The following is a 21,936-nucleotide window of genomic DNA, read 5'->3' as shown; positions in this document are numbered from 1 at the left end:
TTTGCATTTACTCACACGCTTTAAAAATACACCGACAACTGACGCAAAATGCAACACACCCAGTGCACGTTTGCTGTTATTGATTATGTACTTTCGGAATTTTTAGTCATTTTATAAGTTAAGTCACGTGACCCGAATGTGTTTCGCAATCTACGTCACCGTCACATAACGTTGTGCTCTACGTCACCGGAAGTACACAGCGGCGGTTGCGGGACGGTATTTTGAACAACATGAAGCGGCTGCTGCAGGAATTATACAACAAAATCGAAATAAAATTTTACGAAATAAAATAAAGTTCTCCGTGCAGACGTTCTGTAGTCAAGTTGAAAATGTAATTCTAATCTATATAATTTACGTTAGCTAATTGATTTCATGTCATGCGAATGATAATACAATAGAATATCGTTCATCCTTAAAAAAATGATGCATACTAATTGATTTGCCTTGTTGATTTAAGCGTCAGTTGTGATAGATCATGTGTATATTTGACTCATCATGGATGACTCGGATCAGGACTTCACCGACCTCTGCTCTCGTCTCCTGAAACGAGTTAGACGGAAAGGAGGATCTGGAGATGAGAAGAAACCAGCAGCCAGCGATGAAGATCAATCCTCCACTCGTAGAAACCCTCCTAAGAGGAGAAAGAAGACGAAGGATATTAAGAGTGACCCAAATGACAGGACTCAGCCTGCTGATGTTTCCCATCCTGCCCCTGCTGTACCAGAACCAACGAGGGTGAAGGATGTAGTGATCCGCAGGATGCAACAATTTAAGAGAGCCAGTCCAGAGAGACTCCTGCATACAGACACTGAGCAGCCCACAACTTCACAATGTGATAGAAACAAGGCCGAGATTCAACACACAGGTATGAAATTAAAACACGTGTTATTTATATTTAGGCATCATTTGTGTTCCCAAGACACATTCAGTGTGAATAGAATCAGAATCAGAACAAGCTTTATTGCCAGGTGTGCTTATACACACGAGGAATTTGTCTTGGTTACAGAAGCTTCCAGTACACAAGTAAGGTTACAAGACAAGTAACAATCAACAAAGGCAACGAAAGTACAGAATAAAAATAAAAGTTAAGCACACAAAGGTGAAAGTGCAGTGTGACATATTAAAATATACAAGTTATGAGTTTATATATGTGAAATGTCTGAGGGAAAGTATTGCACACATTTATTGCACTGTATGGTGTATGATATGTATATACAGATTCTATGAGATATCTACAGGTGTTTAAAATATACACATTTAAAGGTGCTATATACGAAAAATCTGGCACAAAAATATTGCACACATTTATTGCAAAAGGTGAACATTTAACTGTTCATGAGGTAGATGGCTTGAGGAAAGAAGCTCTTCCTGTGTCTGGATGTTTTAGTGCTCGGTGCTCTGTAGCGTCGACCAGATGGTAAGAGTTCAAACAGAGAGTGTGCTGGGTGTGAGGGGTCCAGGGTAATTTTGTGAGCCCTTTTACCCACTCTGGATGAGTACAGTTCTTTAAGTGTAGGAAGAGTAGTGCAAATGATTCGCTCTGCAATCCGGACTATCCGCTGTAGTCTTCCGAGGTCAGTTTTGGAGGCTGAGCCGAACCAGACGGTGATGGAGGTGCAGATGATGGATTCGATGACGGCTGAGTAGAACTGTACGAGCAGCTCCTGTGGTAGGTTGAACTTCCTCAGCTGCCGGAGGAAGTAAAGTCTCTGCTGGGCTTTTTTTACAATAGAGTCGATGTGAGCGTCCCACTTCAGATCCTGAGAGATGGTGGTGCCCAGGAACCTGAATGACTCTACTGCAATCACAGTGCTGTTCATGATGGTGAGTGGGGGAAGTGCAGGGGGGTTTCTCCTAAAGTCCACTATCATCTCCACTGTTTTGAGCGTGTTCAGCTCCAGGTTGTTGTACCTGCACCATAGAGCCAGCTGCTCCACCTCCTGTCTGTATGCAGACTCGTCACCGTTCCGGATGAGACCGATAACAGTAGTGTCGTCTGCAAACATCAGGAGCTTGACGGAGGGGTCTTTAGAGGTGCAGTCGTTGGTGTACAGGGAGAAGAGCAGTGGGGAGAGAACACATCCCTGTGGGGCACCAGTGCTGATGGCGCGGCTGTCTGACATGATTTTGCCCATTCTGACTAACTGTTGTCTGTCTGTCAGAAAGCTGGTGATCCATTGACAGACAGAGCTAGGGACAGAGAGCTGGGTCAGTTTGGTCTGGAGCAGTGATGGGATGATTGTATTGAAGGCAGAACTGAAGTCCACGAACAAGATCCTTGCATAAGTCCCTGGTTTGTCCAGATGTTGTAGGGTGTAATGCAGTCCCATGTTAACTGCATCACCCACAGACCGGTTTGCTCTGTAGGCAAACTGCAGGGGGTCCAGCAAAGGGTCAGTGATGACCTTCAAATAAGCCAACACCAGTCTTTCAAATGACTTCATGGCAACAGATGTTAAAGCCACAGGTCTGTAGTCATTGAGTCCAGTGATCTTTGGGATTGGGATGATGATGGAGCGTTTAAAGCACGAAGGGACTTTGCACAGCTCCAGTGATCTGTTGAAGATCAGTGAGAAGATGGAGGCCAGCTGGTCAGCGCAGGTCTTCAGACAGGCTGGTGAAACACCGTCTGGGCCTGGTACTTTCCTTCTCTTTTGTTTTCTAAAGATCTGGCGTACGTTATCCTCACTGATCTGAAGTGCAGGGTGGTAGGAGAGGGGGATGGCTGTGTATAGAGAAGGTCAGGGTGGGTGTAAAGTGTCTGGTCTAGGGTTCTTTCATTCTAGAGAATGGGAAGCTGACATCACGCCCTATGTTGCAGTGGCGCCGCCATCTTGGGAGGATCATACTCCACTGCTGTTATTGTTTTGATATGTACCTTACTTGTTTTGTTTGATATATGGAGAAATTGAAGGTGAAAATGGGCTTTTCTTGAACGACTCTCAGTTATAATTCCTAATCAAACAAGAAAAACTAAACTCTGCATTGAATGTCCTAGCAGCCATCCTGCCAAGATGGCGCAACATACGACGTGGCATGACGTCCATTGACAAGATCTATATGTGTCTGATCTCGCAGACGATGTGAGCAGCGATGAAGCTCTGGCTCTTCAGCTTCAGGAAGAGTTGGATCGTGAGGCACCGGCTGCTGTGGATGATGGAGGTTTGTTCTTCTGTCAGCTCTGTCAGAAGGATTTGTCAGCAATGAGCTCCCAACTACGCACTCAACACATTAACAGGTGCATTACAACTATATCTACAAAATAAAGTCACTTTTTCTGTGGGAAAAATGCAGTGCGGTTACCAGGAGTTTGTTTTAATACACTGTGAAATGTCGGCGGCGGTCACACTTGACTTTTCGTTCCACGCATGCAAATGCGTAAGACCGGAAAAGCAAACCCGCCCGAAGATATTCCACTGTGTAGCAATGTTCAAGTTTGGTGAATTCACATCACGTGAGTGCGTGAGACCAATAGAACATCAAAACATCACTGTTAGGTTGACAGTCACAGTGTGACCTCTCGGTACAGAAATGTAAAAGCGGGGGGAATAGCTCCCACCCTTAACGCAGCACCGTCCGAACATACTCAAAGTCTAGTCTGACCGCAGAATAACATTTACATGTAAAGTCTCTATATTATTCCAGCCTTTAGATATAGTTAGGCACTATCATTCATTGTAAGTGTTTTAGTCTTTCATATATTAAATCATTCTCCAGACATTAGAAATAGGTCTAAATGTTTAACATGTTGCAGCATTCCTCATCTCAAGAGTAAAGAGAAAGCCTGTCAGAGTAAAGTTTTCTTTTTATTGTGACCAATCAAAATAAATTCCTCTCCTCCGGTGCAGATGTCTGGATGCAGGTGAGGTTAGCGCTCCCTCCACATCCCATCATTCCAATCCGAGACCACATGTTCCAGAATGCCCCATATGTGGCAAGAGTTTTAAGTCAGAAAAAGCTCGGTCTGTTCACCTGAAGCGATGCTCGACCGATATGGGTGTGTCGCCCAATGATCTGCTCCAGGCTTTGCGGAGGCAGGCTGCTGAGACTGTGGGTGACGGCACCACAGAACAGTCGTAAGTCAGACAAAAAGCTTTTCCCTCGCTCTATATATAACAGTGCATGTGAATAATATGACTTTATTTGTACAATGTTTATCTATCACCAAAAGTTTATACATATTGGTCTGCCAGCAGAAAAATAGGTGTCACAAAGAGAAGGAATGGTGTGCCTGCAAAAAAACAATCTAGAAGGAAAGGCCAGCCGTTAGACGAGGACACCATGGTGGCGCTGGCTCTGTCTCGCTCTCTTCTTGAGCGAGAGAGGGGAAAGGAGCGAGAGAGGAAGGAGGAGAGAGAGATACAAGCTCAGCTCTCAAGTCCTCCTGCAATGGTAGCTCCTTTGTTACAAGGGAAACATGCTGCAGGTAAGCATATCTTCTGTTCTGTTAACCCTTAGTATTAAATTTGCCACTTGTATCCACCATTGTTCCACACATATGAATGATAGCTTATAATTACTTTTCTAAAAGTTTTGCTTGGCAGAAGATAAAACAAGTGAAAAAAATCCCTAGAAACACAGATTAGATTAGATTTACAGTTGCATGCACCTCATCTAGGCACATTAGCCCACCTGTCCTGCTTTCTTTCAGGTAAGGCTCGCGGAAAGAGAAGAAAGGGAGCAACTCCTGTTCAACCACCTCTACTACTCATTCAGGACCCTCAGATAGCACTAAACCGTCTACAGGAGCGCGTCTCCTCTCTTCTACTCCGTTCAAGATCCCCCTCTCCTCCAACACCCACCCTGTCTCCGTCCACCCTCCCTGCCAGTTCTCAAGCTCCCCTCTGGCTCCAAAGTGCTCTTCAGGGGGGAGGACCAGACTCGGTTTTAGAGTTCTACACATCTGAACTCATTGACTTTATACAGCCATTGATCGCACCTGAGGTGAAACTCTGGCTAACACAAATACATGTATATTCTGTCTTAAAGGCATAGTTCACCTAAGGTAGTTCCAAACAAAGGAAGATATTTGGAAGACTGTCGGCAACCAAACAGATCTCACCCGCTATTGACTTACACAGTATTTATTTTCCCTACTATGGCTGTAAATGGGGGAAGAGGTCTGTTTGGTTACTGACATTTTTCCAAATATCTTCCTACCAGAGGTTGAGTAAATGATGACAGAATTTTTTTTAACTAACAACATTAAACTGTTTATCTCAAATCTTGAAAGATAAAATCCCATTATACATTTACATTGCACTATACATTGTCAAATCTCTGGATCATTTCACATAAAGGTAACGTAATTCATGTTCTCTTCCATTTTATGTTTATTTAGAAGGAAAAGCTGAAGAATCTTGAAGTAACTCCAGTAAAGAAACCTCCAGCACCGACCACAGAAACTGCACAGGAAAAGTGTCCTGATCAGATCCCAGCGCAGCACGGGTCTGCCCCGTCTCCTCTCACACCCTTTTCAGGCACACCAGGCACCCAGGCGCTGCAAGACCTGATGGAGCTGGCAGAGGAAGGCATGACCCTCACCCAGTATGGATACACCACAAACACAGCTACAGGTGAGACGTGTCAGATGTTGCTTGCCTGTCATGGAATTACATACATTACTATGTACCCGTCTCACAGTAGAAGCCCATTAGATACTTAATAACAAACAAAAATGATTTGTTATATTAATTTAGATTTCCAATAACTAAAAAACTGGACAAAAGTCCTACAAAAGACAGTTTGGCCCTCAAGTAGATCCGAATTCTACAACAGTCGCTTTTTTAAGTTTAGTTCATGTTCTTTAGATAAGGATGATGCTGTGAATGAACTTCCTTCAAGTGGTTTTGTTCCAGAGACAAATAACAAGACCATTAAGACACCATTGGTAAGTTTTCAATTCTCCTCTCAACGCTGCATTCTGGCTTAATACAAAAAATTATTAAAGAGTTAAGATGTATTTTTGCAGGTGTCTGTTTCAAAGCTCACATCTGATCTGAGCAGTATGGTGAACAACCCTCAGCTGAGCGATGTGCAGTTACAGGTGGACAGTGGGGACGTCTTCTTCACTCACTCGTTTATGCTGTACACCCGATGCCCCCTGCTGGCCAACATGGTTAGTGACTCCCTACCTTGATAAAATAACCATTGAAAAGTCGTTGGGGTAATTGCCAGGTCAACTTTAACAACACAATACATTTGTCTGGAAATTATTTTCATGACAGTTGAGCACATTTTATACATGCAGGTTTATGATCCTCTGCATAGTTTTAAAGACTACAGATTTATAATGTTGTCTTTTGTGCATGGGTTTGTAGGTATATGACTCTGGTTTTGGCGTTCAAGAGGAGGGTATGCCCGTTTCTCATAGGGTGTTGTTAGGTGATGTACCTGGGGCGGCAGTGTTGGCACTCCTGCAGTACCTTTACACTGCTCACTGCCCTCTTACACACTCAATGCTACCTCATGTACGACAGCTTGCTGAAAGGTCAGTGATAACTATGATCTCTCCCCTTTTATTGTGTTTTTTTCAAACTAGATATTTTTATGCTTAAAAATGAACATAAAATCAGTTTTGACCATGTTTACTTTTCTTACACATATTTTTTTTGTATAGTACCCAATGCAATTATTCAGAAGAATAATGAAAAATAATTTGTGACTTTTATTTTGTTAATTCAAAGGCTACCTCGTTATTTCCTGCTCTGTACATGTAAAAGTAAATGGTAGATGTGTGCGTTTGTCAGGTTTTGTTTGGCTGAGCTGCTGCAGCAATGTAAGGAATATTCTGGAAGCAGCGAGGAAGACCCAAGAGGAGAACGCGAGGGCATGTTTTCAGCTCAGGAGCCTCATCTCAGTGAGCAGGAAGACCAGAACCTGGCAGAAAGCCACTTCCTGGAGCTCCTCCAGTCAATGTGGCAGCATGAGGACAGTGAAGGAGAGGATGTATTTAAAGAGAATGCAGGAGAGGAGAGAGGCGTGAAAGAAGAGGCAGAAAGAGTAGATGTAGAGTTTAAAGAAGACCGGGTGGATGAGGAAGAGCTGGATGAGATCTACGAGTTCGCTGCAACTCAGAAAAAAACCGAGACTGTGTTGAAAACTGCAACAGAGACGGAAGAAGATGAAGGGGATACGAACAAATCCATCGGAAATGAAAAGGAGGGTGAAGGGATCACCGAAAACAAGACAGAATCCTGTTTGGAGAAGTCTGTCGCCAGTTTCCATAGTAACGAAGGCGTGGATGGGACAGAAGCTGCCATTGTAACAAGTCTGGACGGGATTCATCCAAACCAGAATCCAGACACAGAGAAACCTGAAGTTTGTTTGCTTTCTGAATCAGACGCACCTGAAAACAACAAACTAGACATCAATCTAGACAAGAGTTACGATCGATTGTTCTCTCAATCTGTGGGGGAATACACAGAACCATCACAGACGCCAACATCCTGCCAACAACATTACAAGTCATCGCACACACTGCAGCGAAAGACACCTGTATTTCGCCCATCATGTGTCAGTGAGGTCATCGATCTGTCTATAAGCCCTCTGCCAAGCACAGATGTGTCAGGCGAGTCGTCTTTTCCTGTGCCTGGTGTGTCTCCTGGTTCAAGTGACGATATGGATCAGTCAGAACAGAGCTGTCACAGAAACCCTCCTTCACCTCCAGAATCACACAGCGAACAAGTTGAGCTTATTGTACTTTCGGACTCCAGTGAGCAAATGGACGTGGAACCTGAGGGAGGTGGTTTGAGCCCTCAGTCTCCCTCAAGTTCTCTCTCAGAACCCGCTATTAAGTCCAAAAGCAATGTTTGCGAGAGTAAACTTGATACACGGAATAGTTTCGTATCTGCATCTCAAAGCCATACTGTGAAACAGGTAAACATTGATATAGAACCTGGCAGATTTGACCAATCAGAGCATCATAGCCCTGGTGATGCAAACCAAAGTGTATTTGACGGCTCTGCCGAAGTTTCCTGGTTAATTCCGGCCACTCCGGTTCCGGTCACACGTAGTAGCTCCGCTCAAACTTTTGTCAGTATGCGCCGAACCCAGCTTTTCCCCAAGTCTTGCTCTTCTTCATCATCATCATCCTCTTCTACTGTTTTTAATGCCTCAAAATCCTCCGCAAACAATGGCTACACTAGAGTAAATCCAGAACCCTCATCCAAACTTCAAAGCAACTGTCCTCTCAATTCTGATCAGAGTCCAACTAAAGAACACAATACGAAACACTCTCCAGATTACCAGACACCACTTCATCTTCTCAGACTGTCCCAGATCCCATCTAAACGACTGCCTGATGGATCCCACACGGGGTTTATTACTGGACATCCGACCCAGAGTGTCCCGCAGCCCTCCAGTAGCACCCCACTTCATTCAGACACTTCCCTACAAAGGCAAACCTTGCATGTAAGTCAGAGGAAACAAGCCTCGCTGTCTCTACAACTCAGTCATTCAGAAAGTTCTCCATCCCCTTGTAAAACTCCAGAGGAGATGCAAAATAACAGTTATATACAGCATGGGTCCTTTAACCTCCCACCAAACTCTCCAAGCCATCATCACCATCCTGAAAGGTCGAGAGAGAACCAGGATGATGCGCTAGAGCAAATGGAAGTCAGAGATGAGACTCAAAACCACAGTGTTGAAGAAGTGAAAGTTGCAGAGAACTCTCCCCAAGCTAGTTTTTGTGGCATGGATGAGCCTCCTATACCATTCGATGACTCATGGGGTTTGGATGGAGCTGTCGGAAGCCAGAAACCTTGCTTTAGTCTAAGACTGGACAGCAGCGACGGGACGGTCAGCCCACTGGGTACTGAGAGAAGGAGACAGGAAGCAAGCATACACAGCAAGTCTCCTGCAGCTAGAGCTCATTTCAAAACCCCAGAGCCATCACCGGGTCCATTTAATCACAGTTTACCTGATCCTGACATGTGGGATAACTGGGAGGAGAAAGAGGAGGAACTACTTCCACTTTCACAGAGATTAGCGCCACCTTCTGCAAAGAGAGTCACTGAACTTAAAACCCCAGGTGCGAGAATTGAATACCAAATGTTTTCCTTGTGGTGCTGTTTGTTCTGTTAATATGGTCATTGTGGTACTTGGGGCGGGTTGTACCAACAACGATTATATTAAGCAGAGGTTTGCCGAGCTTTGTTTTATTTTTGTTTCATTCATTTTAAACGCAGATTAACTAATCAAATATTATTTTTTTCTGTGATTTTGTCCATCACAGTGGGTTCATTGGTGTAAATAAACAGAAGTATGTTGACATTATTCAAATAGAAATGTACGGGCTTTCCATGTAAAAGAAATCGAACTGCTTTTAAGCAGCTCACCAGATTTTTTGTTAATATAAAGAGCTGTTAAATCATAAATGCATTTACAAGCTGAGCTTTAAATCAGAAATTTTAATGGAGCAAGATGGTCAAAGTTAATCAAACTAAATGTGAAATTAAATGTGAATCAAAATACAACTTGAATATATTGAGGTTTATGAATATAAACCTCAAGTTATATTTAAGCCTAGTCATTGTTTATGCAACCCACCCTCAGTGCTGTCTTTATATTATTCTAAATGTTTATTATTTATTTTAAAAATATGATTCTCTTTGCACAGTGTCTTGTGGAAATAGAAATAATGGACCTTTGGTACCCATCACTCCAATGCCAGGCTTCTCTGACATGGACACACCTGAGCTGAAAAACAGACTCAACAGGTGAGTAGTGGCAATTAAATCAACTTTGTAACTATCCACCTTTTTCTTGTCTCCATGGAGGGCGCTATTATTGCGAGCGACGACTTGTGTCTACCCCGTTTTGTATAAGTTACTATGGTAGAGGACATTTCTGTCAATGGTTAAAAAAAAGTTTTAGTGGTAAAAGGCTGTCACAACAACTACAGAAAGCTGAGAAAACCTTATGTATGAGTGTTACCATGTGACACAACAATAGCGCAAAGTAAATAACATTTAAAGACAGCTTGGAGCTAAGAAGCTCTGACTACTGGACACAGGAAATAAACACTATTTGTATGAAATGTATGTATTTAAGTGTATGTTTGGCCAAGTCTGCACTGTAGCTCTATAAACACAGGCACGTTTAACAACACAGCTGCTGTATCACCACAACACATACCAGAACCAGTCACACTGAAGCATCCAGATGTCTCCAATACTGTGTTATTTTATAAAAGATCAAACGCGATGTGATCAGGTTTATTTATAACTGGTTTGGGTATCAAAATCTTCCTGTTATATTATGAATCGATCCCCTGTTAAGAACACTGAACTCAGCAGCCTCCGCTTTAAATATGTGAACTGTTGATGGTTATGGCAAAAGACTCGCTGCGTAAAGTGTTTTTATAAATGTGAAGTTCTTGGCCATCTACATACATAAGATGAGTTGTTTTTTACGGTCTAGGACAAAAACTTCTGCCCATGCCGCCCCTGTAAAATAATTTAGACACTGCTCTTGCTGTTTTAAATGACACAAAAGTATTATGACGTCTGTTTAAAGCTTCCAAGCTAACTTTGTAATGCCCAACTAACCGGATTTATGAAGCATCAGCCCTACGTGCATAAGCAAGGCAGAATGGGTAATCTCGTCCATTGCAAAAAAAGGTGGACTTTACAAAAAATTTGAGCAGTTGGGTCATTTAAATTTTTTTGCCATTGTGTATGAAATCCATTTCAATATGATCAGTTAAACAGAACCAAACCAACCTAATACGCAGCCCAAAAACGAACATTGCAGAAATGCTGTTGGTTTGTAAATGTTTTAAACTAAAACAACGCATGAATGCATGACATTTTTTCTCTAGGTTTGGTGTGCGTCCTCTGCCCAAGAAGCATATGATTCTGAAGCTGAAGGAGATCCATCAATACACACACCAGCTGCAGAGCTCTGAATCTGAAGAGGAGACCTGTCCTCCCCGACACCCCCTCCATGCCTCTAAATCCCAGTCAGCACAACTCTCCTTTAAGCAGCCTACAGCGCCCCCTGCTGTCTCCTCAGCAAAACCGCAAGCTAGTGATGAAGATGAGCTTTTATCAGCCTCTCAGAACTCTACCACCTCTTCCACTGCAGAGTCAGACAGGTATCTCAGGACCTCAATGACTAAACATTCAACATAAACCATAGGATTAAAAGCTTAATTCTGCAATAGCAAAAATGTGTCTATCCATTCAATCTATTACATTTCACGCATGAGTGTTAAGTTTATATCAACTCTGTTTTCCTATCAGGTCGAATCCTGAGCTGTGCGTATCTGAAGACGATGACTCTGACCGTGAGGGTATCACTGCGTCTCAGGCTGTTGTGCGTGAGAAGGACAAACTTCTCGCAGTTCGACGGTTTATCTTGTCTGATCCCAAACTCCACGGACGGGTGCTGCAGTACCAGCCTCTTCCACTGGGGGAGCTGCAGGCCACCTTGAAAGCAGCGGGCATCAGGTTGGGTGCTGCCAAGCTGCTGGATTTTTTGGACTCGCAGTGTATTACGTTCAGCACGGCCAAGCAGGGTCAAAATACTACTTCACGCAGGAAGCAGAGGCGTAAAATTGTGACCAGTGGGCCTGGAAATGCAGCCGGGAGGGGAAGGAAAAAAGCAGCAAAGCCCCATGTAAGTGTTGCTTGAGGGAAAGTTAATAAAATATTATCAGGTAAAAAAAACTTGAAGTGCTAGAAGACCCTGTTAAATACACAAAGTTAACTCAGAATCTAAACTTTTTCAAACGTTCATGCTTTTGTTTTATTTGTTGATTGTGGGATTTCTATGATGTTTGAAATGAAAAAATATTTTTAATTTATTGAAATTTAATGTCTAGATAACGTAATTAAAAGAATTGTATATATAATTTTTATACTCTTTGCACGTTAAATAGTTGATAAGTCACTAAAGTTGTAAAGTTTCTCTAACCACACAAAATATGAAATACTTTTTAATGAAAAAAGCACAAAACCAGAAACTATTTCAAAAAGATTTTGTATTTTTTTGTTGGTTTTATAACATCACTTTTTTTGCAAAGATCTGTGAAGAAAAACAGACATCTCCTCTCTCACCACATAATAACAAAGACCGAAAAGCAGAAGTCAAATCTCTGATCATCTTCTGTGTGCATGAGGGAGTGAGCGAGTTGAGGTCCAGCCTTGCAGACAGAGTTCAAATGGAGCGGCAGAACTCAAAGAGTGCATCGTACGACCCCTTAAACTCCTGACAAACACATCGGCTCACGAAGAGTCAGACTGCATCTGTTCTTCCTCACCCTGCTTTAGTCAGGAACAATCAGACGCGTCTCGTGCCTCATCTTGCACCTGTCATGACAGGTTGGCGAGGAAACGTTGCGCCCACCACTCCTCAAGATCAATGGGCACGAAATCTGGAAAAAATAGTCAGGTTATTTGAGATAAAATAGACTGGGACAGAAGAGTTAAATAATGTAGGTGGAACAGACAAAAGGGGGTTTAAATATAGCACGTGTCCACTAATCTGCAAATTATAGACATTTAAAGGTCCAGTGTATACAGTGCTGTGAAAAAGTATTTGCCCCTTCCTGATTATTTGTCATGCTTAAATGATCCGGATCATCAAACAAATTTTTTAATTACACTAATAATACAAGTAAATACAAAATGCAATTCTTACCCTACGTGAAAAATGAATTGCCCCTTAACCTAATAACTACATCGCTGTGAAAGAATTTTGGCCCACTCTTCTTTGCAGAATTGTTTTAAATTAGCCACATCGGAGGGTCTTCGAGCATGAACAGCCTTTTTAAGGTTATGCCAGCCACAGCATTTCAATTAGATTTAAATCCAGACTATGACCGCACCACTCCAAAAACCTTTATTTTTTATTTTTTATCCATTCAGAAGTGGACTTGCTTGTGTGTTTTGGATCAATGTCCTGCTGCATAACCCAAGTGCGTTTAAGCTTAAGGTCACAAACCGATGGCCGGACATTCTCTTTTAGGATTTCCTGTTAGAGCGGAAAATTCATGGTCCCATCAGTTATGGCCAGTCGTCCAGGTCCTGAAGCTGCAAAGCAGCCCCAGACCATCACACTACCACCACGTTTGACTGTTGGTATGATGTTCTTTTTATGAAATGCTATGTTAGTTTTACACCGGATGTAATGGGACATACACACCTTCCAAAAAGTTTAACCTTTTCTCATCCGTCCACAGAATTTTTGCCCAAACGTTTTTGGGATCATCAAGATGTTTTTTAGCTAATTTTACACGAGCCTTTGTGTTCTTTTTGGTCAGCAGTGGTTTTCCCCTTGGAACTCTCCCATGGATGCCATCTTTACAAAGTCTCTTTCTTATTTTAGAATCATGAAACACTGTTCTTAACTGAAGCAAGAGAGGCCTGCAGTTATTTAGATGTTGTTCGGGTCGGGATCTTTTATGACCTCCTGGACGAGTCGCCGTTGTGCTCTTGGGGTAATATTGGTCAGCCGGCAACTCCTGGAACGATCTACAACTTTTCCAAGCTTTCTCCATTTGTGGATAACGGCTCTCACTGTGGTTCGCTGGAGTCCCAAAGCCTTAGAAATGGCTCTGTAACCCTTTCTAGATTGATACATTTCAATTACTTTGTTTCTCATCTGTTCTTGAACTTCTTGAGGTTGCGGCATGATGTGTTGCAATTTGTGATCTTTTAGACTACTTCAGTTTGTCAGACGGATTCTACTTAAGTGATTTCTTGATTCAACATGTCTGACAGTAAATAGGCTTGAGTGTGGCTAGTGAAATTTAACTCGGTTATTCAATTCATCACAGTTAATTCCTGATCTACCAAGGGGGCCAATAACTTTTTCACACATGGTCAGAAATGTTTTAATAAATAAAACCATCATGAGTTATATTCAAATTTGTTTGATGATCTGAATCATTTAACAAAAAATCCAGAAGGGGCAAATACTTTTTCACAGCACTGTACATTTTAGAGGCATCTAGGATGTCAAGTTTTCGTTTCTTTGCAGAAGGAGATATTGTATTTACGAAATGCGCTCTGTAGAGCAATTTATCCGTTTAGGGCCACTGTAGAAACAACATGATGAATTCCATGTAAGTAGACCCGCGGTGTATCTGGATAGAAATAGCTCATTCTAAAGTAATACAAACATCGCTTCTTTATGTAAGGTCTATACACATCTGAAGACATACTTATGTATATTATATTGCATTTCTTTCTGTCGATGGATCCTTCTAAAAAAAAATTACACATTGGACCTTAAAAGAAGCGATAAATAGAAAAGGTAAAGACTGACTTTTCATGCTGGGATTGGGGCTTCTCTCTGCATACTGCATCGGGCCTTTCCTGGTCTCTGGCTGGGATCCCTCTCCAAGCTTCTGTTCAACCTCCTGCCAGGCTAAAAATAAAACAAATTATCAGTATAAAGATACTATTGTCATATATGCAGTGAAATCCTATATCCTACATGATACCAAAAGTGTAAAAAAAATAAACAAAGGGTCTAAATTTTAAATCCCTTTCCAGTGGGTCATGCAAAACAAAATCATGAATTTCATTGTTATTCTTAAATACAATTTAGTTTCTAACCAATGTATAGAAGACCTTTTCATTTATGATCACATCCTTTATACCAAACGAACCGGTTTCAGGATTAAGCCTCAAACTTTTCAGTTGACGTACAACTTTAGGCTGCATTAAGTGTGCTGAATAGCCTGACATTGTACCAAAGTACGTGAAAACTGCCCTTGAGGGGCAGTTGCATCAGCCTGTGGAGGTGGAGTCAGGCCTAAAGACAAACAACACCCTCCTTTTAAAGATTACACAAACGTCAGTCAGGCCCAAAGTACATTCTAGAATAGTCTCAATTTGAGTCGCGACACCTTTTGTAAAAACACTTCATTTCTTACAAACTCAACAAAAACGTTCATGACCTAGAAGCATGAAAAAGACCAGAATGCAAGCCCTCGAGTTACGAAACAGCCTTGAATCCAGCTGCTCTTCCGAAGTTCAACAAGGTCACGGCAACTACTTTCAGGCCCAACCCTGACCCCTCTGAAGGTCTTCACGCTCAATAAAACACTCCAATGACCGATTGAAGACGAAGTTTATCTAGAATGCATAAGCTCCGGCTCACCCTCATGAACAAACCGGACGTTCTCCTCGTGTGCCGGGGTAAATCCTTCAGTTGTGCTGTCAGCTTTTGGAGAGGTTGATCTGTGGTAGCGCTTCCCGTTCAGCCGATGAAACACAATCTTGGGCGCAGGGGAACTACACAGAAAGAGAGATATCAGACGGCATACACGATAACACTGTTTTGTCTGGAAGAGAAAAGAAAATATTGAGGTGCGTGAATGGGGACTTGTGTGATACGTTTACATTTGAACGTATAGTTGCATGCATTTAAAATCTTGAGTTTTCCATGACGTTTTTCTTTATAAGATTTGTTTCATTATACAAGTGAAGCTTTCTATGAGAAACGGACCAAATGGCACCGTTACGTATCACGTCACGTATGACGTCAAAGACTATTGGACAAAAAATGACGAAACGACTTACACTCATGAGCTTAACAGTAGGACTACCAGTCACCATTCGCTTTTAAAAACAGTATCTTACTCTGAAACACGACCGAGGGTGAGTACGCGATTACAAAATGTTCATTTTTTGGTCAACTACCCCTTTAAGACAACACTTCCTTACACAATATCGTTTCTATAGCGACTTAAACGCGTTATGAACCCCAGTTGCTGACTATGGACGTGCGCACGGCACAAAATCAGACGATATGAAAATATACCCCGCACACAAAACACACGCGGCTGTCGTCAAATGTTGCGCGACCATAACCTCGCAAAGCGGCGCGCGGTGCTTTAAAACGTCCTTGCGGGATTGTATCTTCACGCAAGCTGCGAAACGTTAACGCGAATACACGCATGTGCGCGTTTCACTACAGGATTCCCACGCGCGCTTCAAACACGCCGGCGTCGCGCGCACGCGCTACAGTTGCAAGGTCACACGGTGAAATATAAACGTGCGACTTTGTCGAAGGTGTAAAGACGTAACGTCCTGCTTTATAGACGCGGTTTTAATAACTCTGCTGCTTGAGAAACGATATTATGGTCCCGGTAACACACGAGGAGGTCAGTCATAACAGCTCGAGCGTTACATAGTAAAGTTTGTTACTCACTCCGATGCAAACCAGTCGCTTTGCTTCTGTTTCAGGTCGTTCGCTTTAATTTCGATCTGTTGCGTGGGACCTGCAAAAGAATTGAAATGCATGTTGTTGCGTTTTCCAAGTATGCGTCTTGAAATCAGTATTCGTTAAATGGATCATTCGTTATGCATATGGTTTGTGACGTAACATCAGCAGTAATGGTGTTCAATTAACGTCAACAAACCATTGACGGCGATCGCACGGTCAACTGCGACCGTGGTGTGTAAAACAAATGATGTGTGTGTGTGTGAAATCATGTGGTGCGTTCTCGGACTGTACCTGTTCTGCGTTGTGTAACAAGTTTGCTGGGACCTTTTGTAATTGTGTACATCATGTGAGAGACGGTTTCTGGTGAACCCCCGCGGCGCGGTAGATTCGTCCGTATAGGTCCACGGATCGGTCAATGCGAATGTCACGATGATCTGCACGCCAGAAAACGTCACGCGATCCCCCTTCAGAGTGGAGCTCTTTTGACGCATCCACTGTGGAAATAACCGGCGTGTCTCAGCGTCGTTCACCGGCAGCAATCGGACGCTTATACGCACTCTGCATATACGGCTGAGTTAAAGCACCGTGCGTTTACTCACAGCGAGCGTAAGGTCACTCAAGGTTAACACCTAAATCGATCTCTGGTGTGTTGCGTCTCAAGTCGCGCAGCGTCCGTTTCTCCGTGCGGTGACCCTTTGATGAGAAACTTTCCAAGGCTCTGGTCTGTACTGTAGAAATCAGACCTCCAGTACGCAGCCCAATCATATTCGACGGTGACGTCACGGCACGCCCCCGAGACGTAGCACCGGGGTCACCTTTCACCTACTCACCTTGTGGACACCGACGACCGCGCGAGATTGCATCAAACGGGCTGTGTTGACTATTTAAACATCGCGTTGATGCACAGAATTGAGTGACATGCGCGATATGAATGAGTAAATTAAGATCGGGCTGCTTTCATGTGCGCCGCTACGAGGCGCTTCACGCACCACGTGGGACCCGGAGGGGCTTTGCTGCTCGACGGGGCTGAACGGTGGTGTTAATCTCACTAAGCTGTAAACGATTGTCCGATTTTACATTTATCGCTAACTGAAGACAAACGATTTTATGAAATTGGCCAAGAAAAGTGTTAAACAGTAAAAAAAAAAAGTTGCGCAACGCGTACAATGCAGACCTTGAAACGCGACTACTGTGACAGTTCATTATTAATCTTTAAACAGTTGTCCGGTTTTACCCTTATCGCTAACTAAAGCCAAACGATTGTATGTAAATTGTTCAAGAAAAGTGTAAAACAGTAAAAAAAAATGGCAGTTCGTTATGAAATAACTTTATTCTTTATTTCAGAAACGCATGCCTTTTAAAAAAAATGTATGTGTCGTACATAAAATCATTAACGAGTAGCTGCCTGAGAACTGACCTCAGGTCAGGATGAACCTACAGTGTTATTGCATTAAAACAGAGTACTTAAGAAGAGTGCGAGTCAGCAGCACTTTTCTATGCCGTTTCTCACAAACTAAGCAACACAAAAAGATAGCCTGGGCTTACTTCATTGGCTCCAAAAATGCCTGACAAAACATCTCCCTTTTAACTTTTGGCTTGAAAAGAATTGCAATTTAATCGTGCAATAGCACATATTCATGAATTGGTTCCCCGGAGTGGGTGTGTACAGTAAATTAAATGCAATATTGATATTTACATTTTGACCCCTATTGTAAATTGCCCACAAAGAAAGCACTTTGTTACCCTGTAAAATCACACTTGTCATAAATCATGCTGCCTTAATAAATTCATTTGTCCATGTCAATATATGTGCATTCCATGATATTTCGAGTGATAAAATGCCCCAAGACTATGTATCAAGATCACGCTTTTGCAAAAATATTTAAACAATTATACAACTACAATGTCCTGGAAGTATTCTCCTACATAATTCCGTTCAATATAGTTCTCTGAATGGTTTCTCGCTAATGCTTATTTTGGAATAGTATTATTTTAGGACCTGAAAAAGTAAATTCATATTTTCAGTAATGAGGTTCACAATCTTCTACGAGACTGTCAGTGATGTAGTTGATCTTCAGTAGCTGCTGGTAATATTGTTTCTCTACCGCCGTGTTCACTGTCCAGGCCACCACCTCTACCCCTCGGTCAGCCCAGTACTTCACATAGTCCCTGCAAAGCCAGACAAACACATGAGAAGAACACTGAAACATACCATACAGAACCATCACTCTCCAACACTGCAGATGGCGCCACTGATCTATTATATAGTCCCAGCAGAAGATGTGAACCTGTGCTGTATTCCGTTACTCTCCATAGAAGAAGCTGTGGTAGATATAGGGAATACGTCTTGTCATTTGAGATAAATGTTTTTTAATGAGAAGTAGGCTACTGTTTGAAACAGTATTTATGCCGTTTGGAATCCACTTTAAGAGAGTGGTCAAGCATAAAGATAGTCTATTCAGTCTGTTTGTAAATGATGTGATTACATGTCAATACATTTCAGTACATTATAGTGGTTATACACAGTGGTAGCGTTTTATTTTAAAGTCACCCTACATTAACTTTGCAACCATTTTAAAAGCACTTATCTATACCCACAAAGGTGCCCTCAGTTTTACAGTTTGTACCCACAGAATAATTAAATGCATCTATTGTTTTTCTCATCTGTGCAAATTGATTCATTGAATGCAAAATGCTAAAAAAAATATAATAAACGAAATGTCATTTTAAAATGACATAGCTAACGGTCAAAAAACAAAGTGGTGCTTCTCCTTGGCTAAGTAGCGTTCAATGACGAATGAAGCATGCGCAGTCTTTCATACTCACTGGGAGATGACGTTTTTCTGCACCAGGAATGCAGAGATTCCACACAAGTTCCACAGCAGATGATGATGGGCCCAGTCGAGGAGCACATCCAGAGCCTGCATCCAGTGGTGTTTCCATAGGGATGAGAACCGTGGCGTCCCGTCACCCAAGTGACTGAGGCTCCACGGCCGATGCGTTAATGCTGTCACCACGTCAGCATCGGCCTGCCTCATCTAGACACAAATACTAATTTTATCAGAATACTATCATAAACAGTATTCGTCTCATTGGATGCAGTTGAATAAATGTTACCCTGTAAATGACTTTCGGTTCAAATGAGCAGACAATACTTGTGTTGTAGAGCACTGGATATTTTCGAAACAGCTCCTTCAGGGCTGCAGCCGCCTGCAGACAGCGATAACATGGACGCATTAGTATTCTAACTAATGACACACACATTGTGCTGCCATAATGTTCATTAGAATGCTGACATTAAAACCTCATGTATTGAAGAAACAATGGATGTACGGTAAAAACAGTTGGATGTACCTCATCTGGATGACCTTTTACGTCAAAGTAGATGGTCAGCTGGTGTTTGATGCATTCTTCTACTGCCTCCTGCAGCGTAGGAATCTTCTCACCCCGGAAACGGTCCCTGTTGGGCAAGCAACGAAAACATACCACTTGTTGTCTTTGACTGGTCTTGTTTATTGTCTGCTTAATAAACAGAATTCTGCTTAGTGTGAAGCAGTGTTAAGTTTAGGTTTATCTCTCTAACCTGAATCTGTGTTTGGCTGCAGCATCTAATTTACGGAGTTCAGAGAAGAGCATTTTGCTAAGTGGACCTGATCCATTTGTGGTCCGATCAACCGTGTCATCGTGCATCAGAATAGGAACACCATCAGCCGTGAACTCCACATCCAGCTCCACACCTGTGGCTCCGTTCTCACTGGCCTTTTGCAAATATGAGGCATATAAACATTTTAAACTACAATAATGCAAAAATTGCCACGCTGTCACTATTGAGTCATATGCAACAGAGGAAATGTGGATCTGTGCATCTGTGGTTAAAGAAAATCATGAACTAGTGCTGATGACAGTAACATTGGGTTGCGATTATGTACGGTCAACAAACGGAAATATCAATGGAAAATACAGAAGTTCAGTTTATATATAAATATTTTTTAAGTTACTTTTTGAAATGTATGTTAGATATTAGTAATGAATTAAATAGGACATTTAAAAAAATAATATAAAAACTATGTGCATATAAAAATAAGGCGACTAATCTCTTGCGAAAATAATTTCACATTTTATTGTTGCTAAATTCTTTATTTGTCAATAACTAAAATTGTAAAGTAAGGCATAAATAAAACATTTTGCAAAGAGGGGATCTGCTCGGACTAATAAATTGCTAATACATGTATTAGCCTGACAACTGTGACCATTTGTATGTATTTTAATTATTATTATTTATATATATATATATATATATATATATATATATATATATATATATATATATATATATATATATAATAGGAAAACAGGGCTGTTATGCATTAGACCAAAAAGAGAAATTGCTTTTACTAATAAAAAAATATTATAGCCTGCCACTGGCCAGTTTTGGCAGTTTTGTGAAAGTTTTCTTTGAATTGATAGTTATTGTAAAAATATTTGTCAGTCTTATTATTAATTATTTAATTGTTTTATTTGAATTATTTCTTTTTTTTCAAGAATCAAAACGTAATCTGGTCTTAATCTGTTTTTTATTTACCTTTTTATTGTTAATGTATACATTTCTTTCATCGATACCTATCCGATCAATTTACATGTCATGCCTGTTATTCCAAATAACGTCGTTTTAAATGCTTAACTAGCATAGAACAGACACCGGTATTATAGTGTACTTACCGCTCGTGTAGACGCTATGGTGTTCTCGGGGGCGTCGTGTCCACCGCCGCGGTGCGCAACCGCTGACACGCCGCCCGGGGTGACTCCAGTCTCGGGCCGCAACACTTGTCTGGCCCTGCTGGACGGGACCTGTGGAAACCGGAACATTACCAGGAAAATGTAGAGCGAGGTCGTGAGCACCGTGGACCAAACGGCGCTTCTGGTTCCCAGTAGAACCACGACAAAGACGACCGAGAAGAGTGCGAGTCCATCTCCTATCTGAAGCATGATGAGAACACCGACCGAGAAAACAAAACCATTCGCTTTTCTACGACCAGTGATCAATAAACATGAAGAATCTGCGCGTTTCCATGCGATCGATACGAGACTCTGCGGTCGGATGACATCTGCATTGCTCAACGCTGGGAGACTTTTGTCATTGTCAAAGACGATTTATGAATGAATCTTCATCAGGCAACTGTGATTAAAGATATAATTATGTTTAGCTTTGCCCGTCGATTATTTATTCCTACTGTTTGCTGAAGGTAGAAGCAGTAAACAAACCCAACATTTCCTTAAAGAAACAATAAGCTCAATTTGACATAAAAGTCCCGGTACATGAATCGTTACATTCATATTCATACAGTGTAAGCGTGTACAAGACCAAAAACTTTCAATTTTGATGGGAAAATTTAAATGCTATAGCTACAGTTATTTTTACACAATAATGAATTTGCATTTTGGAATTAGAATTTAAAAGTTTTACTTCATTAATATTGCATATTGGAATGTATAGTCTGTTTAATGTTTGACCTGTGTTTCTCTCCCCTTTATCTGAAATGTGTGCTTCTTATTGATACCATCTGTGTAACGTATGTTTGTTGTTTGTTTGTGTGTGTATTCACCTTCTTTGTTTTACTTGTGTAACTTTAAATGTCTTACTTATAGTCAATGCGTTTCATATATAGCCGCTTTGTAACAATGAAAGTGTAAAACGCGTGGTATAAATAAAGTTAACTTGACTACAATTGAGTGCATTTTGTCCGATTTACATTG

At 41.7% G+C, this 21,936-nt stretch overlaps 3 protein-coding genes across 7 annotated transcripts; 1 reads left to right on the top strand and 2 right to left on the bottom strand.

The window, feature by feature from the left end:
• Nucleotides 1-192: 192 nt before the first annotated feature.
• Nucleotides 193-11,975, top strand: slx4 (SLX4 structure-specific endonuclease subunit homolog). 3 transcript variants are annotated; one of them, XM_079471582.1, is made up of 14 exons: nucleotides 193-331; nucleotides 458-865; nucleotides 3,079-3,238; nucleotides 3,849-4,076; nucleotides 4,194-4,426; nucleotides 4,652-4,944; nucleotides 5,342-5,576; nucleotides 5,811-5,890; nucleotides 5,972-6,118; nucleotides 6,321-6,490; nucleotides 6,750-9,031; nucleotides 9,620-9,719; nucleotides 10,823-11,098; nucleotides 11,247-11,975. In XM_079471582.1, exons 2-14 carry the CDS (start codon nucleotides 496-498, stop codon nucleotides 11,635-11,637), a joined length of 4,965 nt encoding a protein of 1,654 aa, XP_079327708.1. In that variant the 5' UTR covers nucleotides 193-331; nucleotides 458-495; the 3' UTR covers nucleotides 11,638-11,975. The 3 variants fall into 3 exon arrangements, with proteins under 3 accessions (XP_079327708.1, XP_079327710.1, XP_079327709.1); XM_079471584.1 differs by having other exon boundaries at nucleotides 195-331; nucleotides 4,197-4,426; XM_079471583.1 differs by having other exon boundaries at nucleotides 199-865.
• On the bottom strand, nucleotides 11,872-17,176 carry mcrip2 (MAPK regulated corepressor interacting protein 2). 2 transcript variants are annotated; one of them, XM_079471586.1, is made up of 6 exons: nucleotides 16,782-16,983; nucleotides 16,474-16,676; nucleotides 16,168-16,237; nucleotides 15,115-15,248; nucleotides 14,275-14,376; nucleotides 11,930-12,379 (listed from the first exon to the last, which is right to left on the bottom strand). In XM_079471586.1, the coding sequence occupies exons 2-6, from the start codon at nucleotides 16,526-16,528 to the stop codon at nucleotides 12,318-12,320; spliced, it is 423 nt and encodes a 140-aa protein (XP_079327712.1). In that variant the 5' UTR covers nucleotides 16,529-16,676; nucleotides 16,782-16,983; the 3' UTR covers nucleotides 11,930-12,317. The 2 variants fall into 2 exon arrangements, with proteins under 2 accessions (XP_079327711.1, XP_079327712.1); XM_079471585.1 differs by having other exon boundaries at nucleotides 11,872-12,379; nucleotides 16,474-17,176.
• A 106-nt stretch (nucleotides 17,177-17,282) lies between these two features.
• Nucleotides 17,283-21,900, bottom strand: gde1 (glycerophosphodiester phosphodiesterase 1). Of its 2 annotated transcripts, none has more exons than XM_079470884.1 (6): nucleotides 20,902-21,900; nucleotides 19,766-19,941; nucleotides 19,537-19,642; nucleotides 19,300-19,392; nucleotides 19,009-19,220; nucleotides 17,283-18,351 (listed from the first exon to the last, which is right to left on the bottom strand). In XM_079470884.1, the coding sequence occupies exons 1-6, from the start codon at nucleotides 21,166-21,168 to the stop codon at nucleotides 18,204-18,206; spliced, it is 1,002 nt and encodes a 333-aa protein (XP_079327010.1). In that variant the 5' UTR covers nucleotides 21,169-21,900; the 3' UTR covers nucleotides 17,283-18,203. The 2 variants fall into 2 exon arrangements, with proteins under 2 accessions (XP_079327010.1, XP_079327011.1); XM_079470885.1 differs by having other exon boundaries at nucleotides 17,496-18,504.
• Nucleotides 21,901-21,936: the final 36 nt, after the last annotated feature.

The sequence above is a fragment of the Barbatula barbatula genome (genome assembly GCF_947034865.1).
Source record: "Barbatula barbatula genome assembly, chromosome: 13".
In the NCBI taxonomy this organism is placed as follows: Eukaryota; Metazoa; Chordata; class Actinopteri; order Cypriniformes; family Nemacheilidae; genus Barbatula; species Barbatula barbatula.
Note: the sequence above shows the minus strand (reverse complement) of the source record. Positions and strands in the feature narration are given on the sequence as shown.

Excerpts from the sequence above, each read along its gene's own strand:
- slx4 (XM_079471582.1), top strand. The coding sequence starts at position 496 with ATGGATGACTCGGATCAGGACTTCACCGACCTCTGCTCTCGTCTCCTG. Across the intron at positions 5,891-5,971 it reads AGACCATTAAGACACCATTG|GTGTCTGTTTCAAAGCTCAC; the intron begins GTAAGTTTTCAA and ends GTATTTTTGCAG. Across the intron at positions 9,032-9,619 it reads CACTGAACTTAAAACCCCAG|TGTCTTGTGGAAATAGAAAT; the intron begins GTGCGAGAATTG and ends CTCTTTGCACAG.
- mcrip2 (XM_079471585.1), bottom strand. The coding sequence starts at position 16,528 with ATGATGTACACAATTACAAAAGGTCCCAGCAAACTTGTTACACAACGC. Across the intron at positions 15,249-16,167 it reads AGCGACTGGTTTGCATCGGA|TTCCCCTGCGCCCAAGATTG; the intron begins GTGAGTAACAAA and ends CTTTCTGTGTAG. Across the intron at positions 14,377-15,114 it reads CGTCCGGTTTGTTCATGAGG|CCTGGCAGGAGGTTGAACAG; the intron begins GTGAGCCGGAGC and ends TTTTATTTTTAG.
- gde1 (XM_079470884.1), bottom strand. The coding sequence starts at position 21,168 with ATGCTTCAGATAGGAGATGGACTCGCACTCTTCTCGGTCGTCTTTGTC. Across the intron at positions 19,942-20,901 it reads CCATAGCGTCTACACGAGCG|GCCAGTGAGAACGGAGCCAC; the intron begins GTAAGTACACTA and ends TATTTGCAAAAG. Across the intron at positions 18,352-19,008 it reads CAGAAAAACGTCATCTCCCA|GGACTATGTGAAGTACTGGG; the intron begins GTGAGTATGAAA and ends CTGGCTTTGCAG.